Raw genomic sequence first — 17,370 nt, 5'->3', positions numbered from 1 at the left:
CTGAAAGAGGCTCTTTCTGGTACCTCGGCAATCACATTCGCTGCATTTGTAGGATATAACTATAACTAGACCTGGGAGGATACAGAGAGGAATACAATTCCCAGTGCCCATGTAAAAGGCGTTTCAGGCTCTTAAAAGGGCCGTAATCAAGGAAAGTCACTAGTGGTTTATTACCTACTTGAAAATGTGTTTTTTAACTGCAAGACTCTGAGGCTAAGTCCAAAGCCAAGTGCTTCACTTACTGCCATCACTACCTCACTTTATTGATCAAACTGATGTGGTTTTTCTCCCTCCATCAGATTTATCTGAATTATGTGCTTAGTTTTATCCTATGAAAGGGAGAACGAAGGACATTGGGGAAGGTTTGGCTTTTGAGGAGGCAATGAACTAAAGGGCTAAGAACACAACAGGAATGAGCCATATAGTAATCAGGGACAAACTATGACTTCAAGGAGGGAGGGGTAGAGCCGAGTCTGTAAAACAGGCCTTGCTAGCTAACTGTCAGGACAATTACAGACAATTATTTTATAGTGCAATGCCTATGTATGTCATATACAGCACATCAGATCTTCAGGTGGAGGTTCCCACTGAAGCCATGCCAGCAGTCCGAGAACTGCCCACCATAGGCACGTGCAAGCTTCAGTTTTTGTGTATTTACTGTTCCTGATTGGCCTTGGCTTCTCTGAGCGCAGCCGTTCAGACAAGCCCGTGGCCAAATCTAGTTAATGTTTCTTGTTTTATTAATCTTTCTATATTTATTGTTTTAGACTTGCCTATATCCAAGCTATTTCTGGGGGTATTAATAGGTGTTCATATTTTACCTCTTTGAGTAAGCTGATTGCTTCATGCCACAAATCATGTCTTTATCACTTCAAACATGGAACTTAGATCTGTGCCAAGCCACTAATGTAATTACTATCCTATCGCCTCCGCCCCCCCTGCTCAGCAGCATCAGCCATATGCAGAACCTGTTACATGCAATTGTTTTTGATCAGGAGCTCTACTCCAGACAAACAAGAATTGTCTTTCGAACATTAAGTGTTTGTACGGTACGATCACTTGTTATAGCTGCAGCAAGAGTGATAACGAAGGCTGTTGTTTATTTGGTCTGTCTCTGGGAGGGATGAAGATTGCTCTGGGTAGTTTGCTATTGAGGCATCCTCTCCCTGACACCCTGCTTTGTAGTTGTGCAACTTCTAGGCTGTTGGCATGCCACATCTGCAGGGCGCAGTTGTGCATTGCTTATAAAAGGGCTGTGTGGTCACCCAGCGGGGTGGCAGGGCTTCTTCAGCCTCAGTTAAAGTTGTAACAACTGCAGTGTGGAAAAAAATTTGACTTGGAGTTTTTAAAGGCTGCTTTTGTTGTGAAGAGGATGCACCAGTGGCAACAGCACAGTCAGGGCGATGGTAGCTTTCCCCCCTTTCCTTTAAAGAATGTTATTGGCATTCTAAGCATTTTAAGCAGCTGTAAAGATGGGTGTGGTGTCCTGGGTAGCTTAGCTGGCTAAATACATTAACTATAGGGCAGGCCAGGATGTACACTCTTGAGCTAAACTAGTAACTACTCTCAACTGAAGCTGCAAAATTGGCTTAAGCTTTTCCACTGGGTTTGCGGCATTTGTATTTAACTTAGATCTTTAAATGGAGGTTGCAGCTGTTCCCCAGGATCTACATTCTCTGTGATTAGACAAATTGGCTACAGGCATGTGTATGAATTATTAGAGATTATAATATGTAGTCTTTTTGCTTTCCCAGGATCTGATACACACATATTGTTGCTTACAATTGAGGATGGATTGACCAGAAAGGAAGAAAGGGGCTGAAGGGCTTTTGTGCCAGGCCTAATCACACCAGGAAGGCACAGTCTGGCTCATAGAATATGGGATCTGTAATGCCAGTTCATGGTGCCCCATTTACCATCTTCACTGCTCATTCAGACCTTGCCAGTATCCAGCTCTGTTGCATTCATGCAGGATCCTGCTGAAAGCAATGAGGCAGGGTCAGCACCGTTATGCATACAGGCACACGCGTGCTCATGCGTATATATTTATACATACCTCACAGCATAAACCAAAACTTGTGAAATTTGAAAAAGGGAATCTTTCTACTGACTAATGGGCTTTACGTCTTCTTGGAAGCTTTACATTGAAGCCAGCTCCATAAGTTTAGCCTGCACCCTGCATGCAAAAAGTATGTGAGAAAACAACCATTCCACCAATAGACCTAAATCCATAACAGGCGTTATCTGTACCACCACAGGGAGATATTTGAAGGTGAATCAAAACCAGCTGAAAACCAGTGATGTAAAAAGAGATGTCAAAACAACAGCTTTAGGAATTGTATTCAGATGGTACCTGTCACAAAATTAGTATTTGTAAAAGCCTTTTTGCCTGATGGCACCACAGCCCCGTGTTCCTGGCAGTTCCCTTGGTCTCTGTCGGGTTTTGTGTTCACTAAATGGAGCCTGTGAGCTCTGCAGGCAGCTGTTTTGTGGCTTTCTTCCTTGTTCTTTGCACATAAACATGCTGCTGCTTGCACTTCGGGGTCACTTCACAAGCAGTGCTAATCCTGTTTTGATTTGTCAGACACTCTTGGGAAATGTGGAAAGTGCTCTGCTTCTGACTATTCTAGATTAGTAAGAAATCGGCTCTCTGAGGAGGGGCCATGGAGGCAGTGAAGTTAGGTGGTAGTTTCCCGTTTGATCTCATTTTTGCAGTCAGTGCAGGCTGTGAGAAGAAAAGAAACTGCAAGAGATGGTGGCTTGTACTCTGCAAAAGAAACTCAGAACTGCTAAAATTCATGGCCAACTGGAGAGCCAGCTCTTTTTGGGCTACGGAGTTTTCCTGTCATAGCATACTAGTTTGCCCTTGTTGAGTGTATTCATTTCTGGAAGGCACGGTAATGACAAGGCTCAGAGGTAGGTGATGTGATCTGGTTATTAGATAGGATTGACTAGCTTTAATGTAAAGCACCCATGTCTGAGTGAGGTAGTTGCTCCTTTGGAGCAATTTAATGCTACACTCTGTTGGATTGCTAATGTATTTTGACTGCATCACTGGGATTTTTGTGCAAGACAGTCCTTGATTTTACACTCCCAGTAATCTCTTACCCATCCCCTAATTTAATTTTTCTAGATTTACATCAGTTGATCAGAGAATAGGACTAGACATCATGTCTTTGTGTAAGCAAGCCTTATGTTTGAGGGTGTTGGCTCTGCAGGGCCTATGCAAGTTTCCTGGTTTTGTGAAAGAAATTAGAAGAAATCTGGGATTATTTTTAATAATTATTATCTTTACTTATCACAGATGATTACAATTTAGACTAAAATTAGAGGCTAAGGCTTAATCCAGGCCAAGGCACTCTTCTGTGAGGTACTTTAAAAACACCAAGTAAATGATGTAGGCTGACCCCAACAATTTATTTTGACTGAAATTGGACTTTTGGGCTTACAGAGATGAACTCACAGAAATGGGGAAGATATGGAGATATGTGATATGGAGTTGGAGAGGTCTAGCTAAGGAAGGAAGGAAGTTGCTAATGCTTGTGGCCACTGTATCCAGTGTACCATCAGAGGCAGAAAGAGTGAGTGGGTACAAAACGTTCAGAAAAGGATGAGCTCTAGAGGGGTGGAAAATGCTGTAAGCAATATTTGTGGGGAAAAAAACCAACAACAAACAACAAACTGTTACTGCAACAAACCCTAAAGGGAGCCGCAAACAAGCAGGCCTTTATGCATGCAGTGTGCTCTAGACACTTGCCACCTGAGGAGAGCAATTGGCAAGTGCTGAGTAAGAGTTTGTTCTGCATTTCTGAGGGGCGGCATTGTTATGCTAATTGTCCTTTCACTTGCTTGCAATGGTGCTGTTGTGCTATCTTGGAAGAACTGGACAGGAGGTTTCCCAGGACCTATCTGTGACTAAAGGCTTGCTGCCCTTTCAGCTGATCCAGTGCAGGCAGCTGGAGGCCTGCTTTCCCTCCAAACCCCTGTGCACCTTTTCCTGCCCCTCACACTGGAGCCGTTCTAGCATTTTTGAGGTCTCCCAGCAAGTCTGTTCAGGGATCCAATTTGATTGAAACCAGCCCAGCCAAAGTGGCTCATTTTTTGGCAGGTTCAGCAGGTTCTTTCTCCCTTCCACTGCTATTCTCATTTCCAAAGGTGAAGTTCTTCATTGCCCAATAGAGTTCTGCTGTTCCTAGCACTTTGGGAGACAGTACTATTAATGCTTTGCAATGTCCTGTTAACTTTAGCAGTTCATGTGAAATTCAGTCATTTTTTGAGAGTCTTAAGCTGTCTTTAACAAATGTAGACCCAGTTTTGCCTTAATTTCCCTTGCTTGAGAAACATCTTTCTGAGAATTTAATTAGAAGCAGCTCTCATTTACATGGATTCTACCTGCTTCTATTAGCTTTACAGCCCTGGGGGGGAAAAATCAGATGATACTGTGAAAGCAGTTAGCTAAGACATTAGAAGTGACCATATCCAGGTCATGCAAAGTACTAAAACTATCTAGCATTCATGTATCCTTAATTGCTTTTATCCCTTTGTAGCTGTTGGGAGAATGTGCCACCTGAGAGGAGGCTGTCTCAGGGTTTTCTTTTCCATTAAGCAATGTAGATATGAAGAGAGGAGTAGGCAGTGATTGCCCAACAAGAAAAGGAAGAAGTAGAATTTAGTAGCAAGAAGGATTTGGAACTTAGTGGAGGCAGGTCTAAGGAGCCGATACTTGGCCCTGAACAGGGGCAGACGCGCTTGGAGCAGCAGCAAAGGAACTGCTGAGCTAAGAGCATCCAATATCTTTTCGGGGAAGATGACCTTCCACTTCTGGATTTCAGTGCCTGGTTCAGGTGTGTTTTTGAGCATGTCAGGAAAATAATAAGGTGGTTTCTGTACTTTACAGGTGCATCAGTTATGTGGGAAGCTTAGGTTTCATGAGGGTGGAGACTGTAGAAATACACAGATAGCCCCAGGTCCTGAGACAGAAATCCCACTCAGGACTCGTGTAACTTCCATGGTGCCTCTGTCACCACATCCAGTGCTTTTCTCCACTAGACGAGCAGTAGCATAAGTGCTTTCCAGAGGACATTGCCTTTATTCTCATTGTCAAGAGAGAAATGAGGTATTGTGAAGTCAAGGAGCTTGCCCAAGGTCAGCCAGGGGCAGCTGTAGGACTTGAAAACCTGTCCCAGTCCTGTGCTCTACCTAACAGGTAAAAGGCACCATTGAAAATCCACATTACAAACTTTTGAGGACTTGCCTGCCCTTTCAGCCTCCAAAGTGCCAGGCACAGCCAACCTGTTATCTACATAGTGATTCATTTTCAGTCTTATAAAAAGATCTTACAAAAAGGAAGTAATGTTTAAAGAATATAACATATATTTTACTGTTCTCTAGAATGTCCTTGTAAAATCTCTATCAGAAAAAACTTTGCCAACTACACCTGCTTTTTGGCAGCTGCTGCAATGACAGCTGAGAATGCAATATGATAAAAATGTCACTTCTGCAAAATAATCATGGCCCATGGGGTGATCCCCAGCAAGATTTTGTGAAGGGAAAGACTTAGCTAAAACACATCTGTTTTGGACAGCATGAGGATTGGAGAAAGCAAAGCATGTTGTAAATGTTAAGCCAAGCACAATAATAGGTGGAATGGTTTAAGAGGTCAGTTGTTTTTTGCTGAAATGGTTTGAGAAAACTTTGTGCAGCATGTACCTGTGGTATGAATTGATCGGGTGACATGAAATCTTTCTTCCTTGGTTTTTGAAGGGGTGGAAAATAAAGCAAAATGGCAACGAATTAGTACAACTGTTGGTTTACTTTCTCCTGCTGGAACCATGATAGACCCTGGTTGACTGTTGCTTTAATTAATCAGAAGCAATCAGCTTATAAATGCTGTGATTAGCACAGCTTCTATTTAACCCCATATTGAGTTTCCCAAACAGAATATGTAGTGGTTCTGCAGAAAAGGGGAATTTAAAAGCACGAGGCTCCTTCCAGCACTTAGGCCAGCTGTAAGCAGGTAACCAGCCAGGTAGGTAGGTCAGCTCTACACTGCAGTTCAGACATCCTCTGAAAACACCATGCAGTAGTAGGAGCGAAAATGATTTGCTACTGTTCTTGGGACAAGAAGAGATTTCTTCTGAGATTTCCATATGGCAGCTTGACTTCTAGCCCTTGTTTACACTAATGGCAGTTGCTTGTAGAAACTTCTATTTTCTTTTCTCTCCATAGGTTTGTTGATTGGCTCTGGTTGCGCTCTCTATCCTCTTGGCTGGGACAGTGAAGAAGTAAGACAAACCTGTGATAACCTTTCTAACCAGTTTGAATTGGGTAAGTCACCATCAGAGCATCTCAGCTACATTAGACTCTATTTAGACTCTGTCTATTTTCCATAAAAGCAGAGAGAGGCCAGGAGGGCAGGCTTGGTGGAGCAACCCAGCTGTGTGTATTAGGGTATTCATACTGCATGTTTCAGGGGCAATGTTAAGACATGGGACGTCTGATATCACTACTGGAAATATTTTCCTGTAAGACTGTGGACATACACACACTGAATTGTGTGTATGTATGTATATATACATATATATGTGTCTATGTATGTATTTAAGACATCAGATTTAATAGTCTTGTGATGTGGGAGCTGACATCCCTGGAGTTCTTGGCAGGGTATGCAGAGGCATCATAGAACAGGTCAGGGGTAATTTATTCCCCCAGTGCAATTGTCTGTCTTTGAAGTCTGGCATGCTCATGGCCTACTGAAGTTTAAAGAGTATGGTTTTGGTTACTCACATACATGGAAACTGGTAAGTAACACTTGCTCCCTATGAAAGCCTTTTCCCTGACAAGCCACTGGCAACCTTACTGGTGATGTCTACACTGAGAGCTGAATGAGAGCTAAGGACGTGGCCAAGCTGGGCTCACTCCCACATCAGTAGAGCTTCCTGTAGAGAGCTCATGAGGTGGTCCAAAACAGGCCAAGTAGGGAGCTAAGCGTTAAGCAATGTGGATGATCAGGGGTCTGGTGTCTGAGTGCACATCCCAGTCCTCATTTAGCTAGAAAGACTTGTGTAACTGCTGATTCTCTAGCCGGTAAGCACTCAGGAGATCCCTGATCTTGTGTTACTTGAGGAAGAGGAGGATCTGAGACCCCCTGAGGGAGCAGGAGAGACTGAACGTCCAGGCCCTTCACAGACTGAGCTCAAACTTCCGAGCAGGAACACACACACAGTTTCTCAGTCCCGGCAAACTAAATGTTATGGCTAATGTTAGAAATCCTTTCAATATCTGAGTGTGCGGGGTTCCTGGTAACCTGGTAATAATCCCACTATAAAGAACACTGGGCAAAAATAGTTTCCTAGGATTAAACACAAACTCATTTCATTATTTTTTAAATTTGCACTGATATTTCTGTCAGGCTTCTAGAGCAAGGAGTTTTCTCTCTGTCTCCAAAATGCTTCTTGGGAAGATTGCAAATGAACAGAGATTGAGGGCAAAGTTGCACAAAATAGCATTAAATTATAAAAAAAAATCTTTTGGAAGAAAGGCTCCAGGTCACCCTTCCTTACACCACTTCCGTGGTGTGTGCTGAAGTGTATTTGCTCTGGCACAGGACCAGAAATTCTCACTGCCAGTGACCACACCCATCTCTGCCACTGCTGCTGATGGTGTTACTGGCAGCCACTACTGATGGTGTTGCCCAGGAGTTATGTAACGTCCCCTAGAAGCTTTACCATGTTATTCTGAACTCTAATATCTTCTGTTCTATTAATATTAAATTTTCCTTCCAGTGAAGCATAAAAACTTCCTACAAATTTTTTTCTTCAATTTAGAAGAAAAATGAAGGAGAGAGTGCAATTGAGAACAATAATGTATAGTCAGCTATCAGGAAAAGTGCCCCACAAATAATATTCCCACTTCTAAGGAAAGGTCTCTCAAAGTATGTAGTAGAAGGACTGGGAAAAATGACAGAGTAGCTATTGTAGGGGACAGTCTGTTCATCTCAGCTCCTAATCAAGCCTATGCAGAAGTCTGATTTTGTTCCTAATCAACCATTTGGCAGCACCCCTGTTTGAAAGGCTGACCAGCCAACTGGTGGGTGTAGACTGAAGTCTGCTCTTTCACTCCAACCGTGTGAGCAGCTCTGTTCCTGTGAGTCCTGCCTCTGCCTCATGACAGTCTCCCCCATCCCAGACTTCAGTCATTTCTCAGTATTCTGCTCTCCCCAGAGTGCAGAAAAGTGCTAACCTTCTGGGTTATTTCTCTGAAAAATGCCACGGGAAGCTTTTTTTTGTTGTTGTTGTTGTTGTTGTTGTTGTCAGTCTGAGCTCTTTGGTGAACACAGCTAGGTGATTCCAAACTATAGCCATAAACATGGTTGGGCACACAGTGAGACCAGAGTCTTTGAGACTTTTGTCATCTTTGTCATCTGAGTCTTGACTCACGAGTGAGATATTTTCACAAATTGAATCATTTTTGCCAATGAAGTCAGTAAAGGAACTCCTGTGAAAGATTTCAACTGTCAGCTTTTTCTTCCAGTTACACATAAGGACCGTGAACAGTGGATGTATTATATTAACTCTGTGAAGCTCTGTATTCTTACAATATTTTCTGGATCAGAAATATACTGGGCATGTATTAATGCATGCCTAGACCTGACTGGAGTGCTGTTCTCACTGATGTGTTAGAATCTTATGTTAACAAATTAATTAACAGATTATAGTGAGAGCAGAAGTTTGCTGTAGTGATTTTCACCAGACAACTCAGCCACTAAACATCTCTTTTCCACATACATTGGTAGTGAATTTAAATGATCGGCTTGGATTTTAAGTTAATGTCAGTGCCTGGTTGATGCTGAGTTACCAAGGTCATCACTAAAGAAGAGGTACTCTTCAAGGGCTGTTTAGTAGCCAGGCTGCTCATCTTTTCTGGTAAATACCTCTTGGTTAATGATAGCCCAAATCCTCTAGTCTTTTCTCAATCGTTAGAGACTGGTTTACTCATTATAGCTTAAAGGCCAAAAATCATGTTTCAGAGACTTAATCTCACTAAGTCTTAAGACAAATTTAAGTAATTATTGCTTTCATTTGAATAGTTAATTTGATTAATCTGCAATGCTATGCTTTCTGTTCCTAAGTCTATGAAATGAGTTGCTTCAAGAACCACACATATACACACTGCATTCAAAATCTACCCTCAGAAAAGCCGTACTGCAATGAGCCCTGGGCTGGTTTGCTGATGTGAGAAATGGTGGCAGTGGGTGAGCTGATCCTGCTCCTCCTGCTTCTGTGGATGCTAGCTAGAACGGCGTTATGAGCCTAATTCCCGGTCCATGCAGTTATTCCCAAAGGAGAGGGCTTTCACAGGGATACTGAACAGGACAGCACTCTGCATCCTCCTCAAGGATGCCAGAGATGTTATTCTGGCATGAATGAAGCAGGACATGGGGAACACATATGTGCCACTAGGAAAAGAGGGTCAAAGTAGACCAACTTTGATCACAGAGCCAGCAAAGGTGGGATTCAGTGATGGGTGAGATTCGTTCTGCAGCTGCAATGGATGAGGAGAAAAAAAGGTTGAGGATGGAAGTAGAAGAGAGAAACGAGGAGCTGGATCTACATTACTGGAGGATGAGAAAGACAAAGGGTGGGTACAGAGGAGGGACTGTAAAAACTCACTTGAGAAGCAGCTGAATTCTGCATTGTGGAATGCTATGTTAACCAGAAATATTCCAGAATTAGCAATTAGATGAAAATGGCTTTAACAAAACAAGACAACCCTCCCCCCAAACATGCTCATAACTTGATAGAAGAAACAAATAGCAATGTTACAAACCCATAAAAATCCTAATCCTTAGGGGTTGTGCTAGATAAGAAATGCATTTCCATGTCTTCAGGCACTCTGACAAAGGCATCAGAATAATAGGCTCTCCAAATACTGCTGCGATAGCCCATATTGTGAAGAGAAAATGCCACCTCCCCCCCCCCCCCAGATCTTTATGTACATTCCAAAGCAATATTTAATAAAGCTTAAGGAAAAATAATCATGCTTTTAATTTACATATAAGTGGATTTGGGTATTTTTTTCTAAAAAAACCTGAGCCAAAACATCTTGAAAATCCCAGTAGTTTGCTGTTTTCTTTAAAACTGAATATTTATTTCCATTTTTTTGTTAGGTGAACTATGTCCAAATGGTTTCCTTAAGCATTTGTGTATTTAATTGGGTTATTTTTTTCAATCAATCAAATAAAAGCATTTGTATAACTCACTCTCTAAATAAATGGAGTCATTCTTCAGTTGAAGATATCCTGCCAAGGACAATCCAAGTTGCTGATTAAATCACACTCAGTATACTAGCTGTTTTGGTAATGAGGATGGCGAGTAACCTCTGTAAGTCAACAGTGTATCTGTAGAGAGGCCTGCCATCTACTCATCTCTAGTAATCTGTTATTGCCACCATGAAAAAAACCACACTGATACATTAGGTCTTTGACAGATGAGCTCCAGCAAATCTTGTTGGAGTGGGTTAAATCCACAGTGCTCCTAGCTCTTCGTCCTGCCCCTCTGCTTGTGCTCCTGGCTGCCCACCAGAGTGGGCAGAAATATCGTGGCCTCCAGGGCGCCTCCCTGTATTGTGGCATCCCAGCTTAAATCACTGATGGAGCTGAATTCCCACCAGAACAGCAGCTGTGGACTGGAGTCTTCTGCCTCTGTTTTTAGGGTGGTAACTCCTAGAAAAAGGGTAATATAAATGACTGGAGTGTAGAGAAAAGAGATGTTTATGTTTGAAACCAGCACAGCTTGCTTGGTGACAGAGTCAGAAATTCTTCATCTAATTAGTGTTTGGCCATAGGCTAATGCCTGAGATACAGACTAGAGCCATAAGCTAGCAGCGCATGTGCTAAGAGATTGCCTTACTCTTTTACCAGATATCTGAGGAAGGATCAAAATCATCTTAATCTCTTGTCACAGCACAAGCTGTTACAGTTATGTTGCATTATTTATACCCTGGAATTGCCCATAGGCCCATTGAGGACAGCGTTAACATGGCAAGTTAGGCTCAGCAGTACAGAGCTGCTGACTGAAAGATGGGAAGGTGATACAGATCTGCGGAATCCTATGTTATGCAAAAGGAATTAGCAAGCAATTTCCCAACAGAAAGTATCTTTATCATCTAGTGCATGTTTAGTTTTGCCAAGCTAGAAGCATTAGCACCCTGCTTTGTTTTCATTTTTAAATGCACTGCACAAGAATAACAGCTGAAAAATGGGGTTTTTAGAAAGAAATTTTAAGAATCAGAGGGAGTCTGCTTAAAATTGAAGACTGCACCAAACACTTGCAAAAACATCCACATTTTGCAGAACTTAAACTTTGTGAAGAAAGCTTCTGAACTGACTTTTTTTTTTAAGGAAAATGTGAGTATATATATGTGTGTGCACATGTTAGGACTGGTTTTGAATGACTAAAATTAATAAAGGACTCCATTCTTGGCCATAGATTTCCCTAGACTCACAGGCAGAGGCTACTGAGCCTTTGGGTGCTGAGAGATACCCTGGGCTAGGGAAGCAGTGAGACTCTTGTGATGGGTGAGGAGGCAGCTAAGTCCCATGTAAGTTCCTGGAGAGGACATGTTCAGTTTATCTTGCAAAACTGAGCTTCCTGAGAAACAGCAATGTAAGACCAATACCTAAGAGTCTGCACAGCAAAATGGTTATCTCGAGTGGGATTCATTTGTTAAAATGTAGATGTCTCATATCATTTTAGGTGCCTTAGGAAGTTTCATCTGGCCTCCAGCTGCTGCTCCCCAGTCACCAGATGTATGAAATGATATTATTCACTTACTTTATTAACCTGAAAGAACAAGGACACCAAATTTAAGATGATCTCCAATTTTTAAATTAAACTACATGGAAAAAAATGTTGTCTTCCTTTTGAGTAAATATGGTGTGTTTGGGCAGCTGGAGCTCAGCCTGGATGCTTAATCCTCCAGAATTTTTTATCTCCTTTTTGTGAGAGACTACTTTTTATGTTGTATATTTCCTACCTAGGACCTATTTTTTCTGCTGGGTGATCATTTGTGCTAAGGAGTATCCCAAACATGGCTTGGTGTTTGCTGTGCATATCTGCCTTCAGAGCTTATCTCTGAGTTTCATGAGGCTTTTCTATGCTAATAAAGGCAGTGAAAATCACAGATCTGGCAGCAATGGCTTACATTGCCTCAGGAGTGGCCGTTTCTGCACTTGTCCCTGCTCCCACAGTGTGTCTTGCTGGCAGACCAACTGGGCATGCAGGGTACAGCTCAGGACTCGTGCTCATGAGCAGGGACAAGTGCAGAAACGCCCAGCTGCAGCTGTGCAGCAGAGCAGGGAGAGCTGAATGGGAAGGGGCTCTCTTCCAAACCTGGTCATTCACAGATGACAGGAGCTGCCACTGAATGTAGTTTGCATTTATTGGCCAGACTATGAAGTGCAGCTGATGAGGACTCAGGCTGAGATACATGATTATAACCCTAAGTGCAGCTAGACCCTCAGCTTACTGTCTGGATCTGATGGAGGTGTCCAAACACAAGACATTGGTTTATCTTGTATGTGAGAAATTTAATGGAAGGGCCTGGGGCTTCAAGAGTGTGCCAGATTTCCCCCCAAATTTTTCCCAGAATGGCTAAGGACTTAATGTGAATGGATTTGATTTTTTTTGTTCCCAAGCTAAATGCTTAAAATTGAGTTTTGCGAGAGCTCCCCTCATGAAGTACCCTCTGTGGCTTGACCAGTTATAGATGCCCTGGTCTTCCTCATTTAACCCTGTGGTGACAGAAAAACAAGTCATGCTGGTTTAGCCAATATGTTTTGTCACCAAAATGAGTTTATTCTTAAAAGCACTGAGGAGTTAATGTATCTTTGAAAATAACAAAGGCCTGAAATGTATTCTGTACTTGTTTGAGTTCATGCCATTGTGGGAGTCCTTATGAGGCTGGGAACAGCGCCCTGCCCTATTTTTCTGCAAGTCCTCTTGGATCCTGTCTGCTTGTTTCATGCTCTCCACCTGTTGTACTCCATTGCTAGCAGTCAGGCACAGAGACATCCTGGTGTTGTGGGCCAGTCTGCAGCATCAGCCAAAGCAGATGGTTCCAAAACTGCACCTTTGATGACCCTCCATGGTGGCCCTTCTTTGAATTGCTGTGAAAGGGCTCTCCTGACTGCAGTAGCTGTCTGGATAGCAACTTAAAAAGCTGGTTCCTGTCCTGAACTAAACAAGCAGCTGAATTGTCAAAAGCTCTCAGAAGCTTCTCTGCTGAGGGGTATTTGTTTCCCTCAGATCGTTATTATTAAGGCTCCCCTCTGCCACTTCTAGAGGGTTTTAAATATCTTAAAGAGAACTGTTGACTTGATAATTACTTTTGCTGTAGAAATATTAGAGTAAATGATCTTTAAAAGCAAATAGTGCAGTTACTAAAATAACAACATAAAAACCCCACAGAAAGCAGTGAATACAAAAAAAGCTTTGTCAGCTAGTTAATTGGCCTTAGGTGGCATCATTTCAGCATCTGGCTGAGTGTTGACATACAGTGCCAAAACTATGGAGAAAAAGATTTTGAAGGCTGGACAATTTATTAGAATCCTATTAAAAAGAAAGGGCTTCAAAGCTATGTTTTTTTCTGAGCAGTCTATCTGACAAAGCTTGCTTTTTTGTTCACACATTCTCTGCAAACAACTCAGAGTTTTTACCAGTTTTGGTGTTCCCCCCCTTTTTTTTTGTTTGGGGCAGAGAACAATTTTTATGAGCGTACCTGAGCTGCAGCTGCTGGATTCTCAGATAAATGAATGAGTCAGCCTACGCGCTAGTAAAGTGGGGAAGTGCTTCCCTTCAGTGGGGAAGCACTACCTAGAAAACTTCCATTCTTAAATGTTTGTAGGGCTTTGGTGACTATATCAAAGCCAATGTACATTCTGTCAAACGTAAGGCACTTCTCTTTGATGCCAGAGTTAGGCCATAGTCATGCAAGGACCCTAGTGGAGACAAACAGGGACATCCAGAAGGGGATTCAGACCACCTGAGAGCAGGTACCTCATGCTCTGTTATTTTAGCAGGGTGGCTAGAATTGTTATTTAGAATCCCTTCATAGGTAAAGGAAGAAAAATAGGTGCTACTCAAGCAGAGTACACCTGCCATACTTTAGACATCTACCCTAAGGTGAAATGCGTCATCCTTTATAAGTGACCTTCTCTCCCTGTTGTCTCTAGAGGGAGTTTGGGGCACTGGTTCAGTCTGGATCTCTGCACTGTGGATGTCTAAAAAGTGGTGAAGTTAATTTCATTTCCTGCAGTGAGTGACCTTTTGGTTGATTTCTTCAAAGGAGTTGGGAGGACCCAAGCTATTTGCTCTTGGGAATTTGAGCGTTGTAATTGTCAGGTAGTGTTGGTTTGTCCTGCATCGTTCCGCAGTAAAGACATGCCTGCAGCGAATTTGAGGCTTGATTAAACAAAATTCTGTGATCCCCCAAAGAAAGGAGGATTTGATCATACGAGTGTCTGCAAGCAGCAGAGCTGAAGAATTTCAAAGTTGGTACCTTTTTTGCAATTTTTGCACTTCTGAACTTTTGGAGACTTCCACACGTTTGATTACAGACCAAAATACCCATACAATTTCTTTGAGCAACCATAAGTAAGCAAAACAGCTTGATCTGTACACAGTTAAGAAATCATATCTTTTTAAAAAAGGAAAAAAAAAGCCTTGAGAAAATCACATCCCTACAGCGTACGGAAAGAAGCCATCTTCACCAAATTCATTATTTTGTCCTAAGCTATTTTTTCAGCTGCAGTTTTTCCTTATATAGTGTTCTTTCTTTCCTTCACATAACTACTTAAATCCTTTTTGGATGCATTCCAAGTTTTAACTTCTTTTCCTGCTTTTGTAGCTGATTTCACATGACTGTTTTTCATTGTGTTACTGTGTCAAGAAAAAAAATTCTTTAGTTCTTTAATTTAACTTGTCTTTGTTTCAAAATAATCATGCCTTCTTATTTATTAGCTGATTATCTCTTACATTAATTTGTGTCTTTCATATCTCCAAATCCCTGTATATCCGTTACCATCACACTCTTTACTTTATTCTGTGATTATTTTTCCAACACCCTGATTGATTGCATGAATTCACATTCCCCTGTAGTACTGGACTCTCATGTGAGGCTGTTAATTAGAGTTTCTGCACAAGTTTTTGCAAGCAGAAATTGTAGTTTTTATTTTTGGGGGTACATCATTTTTATTCTTCAGTCTAGGTAATTTTTGAACTTTTTTTCTTCATCTTGGAAGCTAGGCTTTACTTAAAATTAAATGATTAGAGTCTGCCGAATACTCTAGGCTGCAAGCCCAGGATAGTCTTAATATTAAGTAAGGTGCAAATATTTAAGATACTAAGTCCTGCAATTAACAGGTTTGCATCCAAGACAAATCCATATACTAGATATTTTTTTCATAAGTGTCATTTATTGGTTATTTTAGATGAAAATCATATGTTATTTCCAGGAACTATATGACTGTGTGTGATAATTTTTTATAAGATATCATGAATATCCTGGTAAAATTCTATTTCTGCAACTGGATCCTGGCAGACTTCCGCAGCAGATCAACTCTCCACAGAGTTTCTGTTGACAAAGTTCACTCACTCCCAAATTTGTCTTATATATTTGCGGGGGAGCTAGAGAGGCACATACCATGGCCTTGAATATCACATTAGAAGTCAGGCATGTGTTTTGTAGTAAGCCCGTCCACCACGGCAAAACTCGTGTTCTGCAGTCTTTGACTTCTTTTGCTTTAGTAAATATTCTCTTAAATTCTATGGGACTCCTTTCTGCTGTATCTTCTTTTGGTATCCTCCTCATTCAGCTTGCTCTTTGTGCTTTTTCCTCAAGGAAAAGAGTGTAATGTTCCCACTCTTTCCTCCTTTTAGTTGCTTGGAAAATGGCCATCTAGTCCTATAGCTGCAAGGTCTGTGATTTGAGAATTAATCCTGGCACTTTTACTGCCAATCCCAGTAAACCAAATCTGAAAACAGAAGTCTTAATGGCTGGGTACAAATTTACCTGAGCTGACTTGGACAGTCCTGCTTCACTGAGCAACCAGAAGGCAAGAGCTCCAATGCCCTCCTTTACCAAACAAAACAAAACAAAACAAGGAACCAGAACTAACAAAATGCTGAAACTGCAGCTTCTCCCTCCATACTGACTTGTCAGGTAAACAGTGATTTGTAAAAAGCAACATCAGTTCTGTGCAGAGAAGGAAGATGCTGTGATGCATATCATCTGTATCAGCTAGAAGGGTACTTCAGCTGTTGGGAAAATTACTTTGACATGAAACCAGACCCAACTCATCCTATGGGCAAGGACATGTGCACATTTTTGCACACATCTACATGCCCCTCAGAGGACTGTCGCACTTCTACCCATATATATATATATATATATATATCCATCCATATGCATTCTTGAGGAAGGCAAAGTGCTCTACTTTGTGGTTGAATTTAAGCTCCAGTTCTGCAAAGCCCTTAACCATTTGCTTCACTCCGAGTACATGACTACTCCCGCTGATGTCAGTGCAATTATAGTTGAGAATGAAGAAGGGTCCTTCTATGGTACTCATTATTATAATGTTTATAAAAATATAAATCAAGAAAGCTGTCTACTTTCTCTAACATATAACTTTTCTATAGGTGTATTTCCATTTGATTTGGCATCATATTTAATCACTTGTAAACCTTGCGCTTTACAAAGCTTCATCTTCCTTTTAAATGGAGAGTTTAATATCAAAGTGAAGCAGAAGTCATTTTCCAAGTTAAACTGCAGCTAAATTACCCAATTACTGACAACCAACGATCTTTCTGTAGGGTGCAATGGATTAAAATAGCTCATACATGCGGTAAAAAAGAGAACATCAGAGCAAAAACACAAACTCAGGTATTTTTTTTTCCTTGTGCAATACAGGATTATAAAAGGGGTAGTATTATTTCAGTCTGACACATGGCTATTTGGTGTAGTCAATCATTCATTTCAGCAGGTACATTTGAAATGGAATCCCCCAGGCTTCATAGCTGTACTTAGCTATGGACTTAGGACTTAGTTATACTTACAACAACAAGTATAGCTAAGTCCTATGCACTCAAATACCCTCCCAGATACAGACTCTTCTTCAGCACAATAGGTCCAAATGCTAGTCTACTCGGCATCATCCAAGTACAGATCGAGCTATTTTATCCAAGGCCTACCATTGCTCCTGACACAGGCTGGAAATAATGGCCAAGTTTATCGCTGGGTTATTATTGCTCTAAGGTCAGTCTCCCTGCTCTTTCATCCATCCTCCTGCACTTTCCTGTTCTTTCATTTGTT

The 17,370-nt window shown here is 41.6% G+C and overlaps 1 protein-coding gene across 1 annotated transcript in view; it reads left to right on the top strand.

Annotated features, from left to right (window-relative positions):
* The window catches only part of LHFPL6 (LHFPL tetraspan subfamily member 6), a 149,876-nt gene that overhangs the window by 127,411 nt on the left and 5,095 nt on the right, over positions 1 to 17,370 (top strand). Inside the window, exon 3 of the mRNA XM_067289661.1 lies at positions 6,229 to 6,327. Coding sequence (XP_067145762.1) covers positions 6,229 to 6,327 — 99 coding nt within the window. The remainder of the gene's footprint in view (positions 1 to 6,228; positions 6,328 to 17,370) is intronic.

Source organism: Apteryx mantelli, chromosome 1 (assembly GCF_036417845.1).
Source record: "Apteryx mantelli isolate bAptMan1 chromosome 1, bAptMan1.hap1, whole genome shotgun sequence".
In the NCBI taxonomy this organism is placed as follows: Eukaryota; Metazoa; Chordata; class Aves; order Apterygiformes; family Apterygidae; genus Apteryx; species Apteryx mantelli.
The sequence above is the reverse complement of the archived record's forward strand: the minus strand, read 5'-3'. Positions and strand labels throughout refer to the sequence as shown.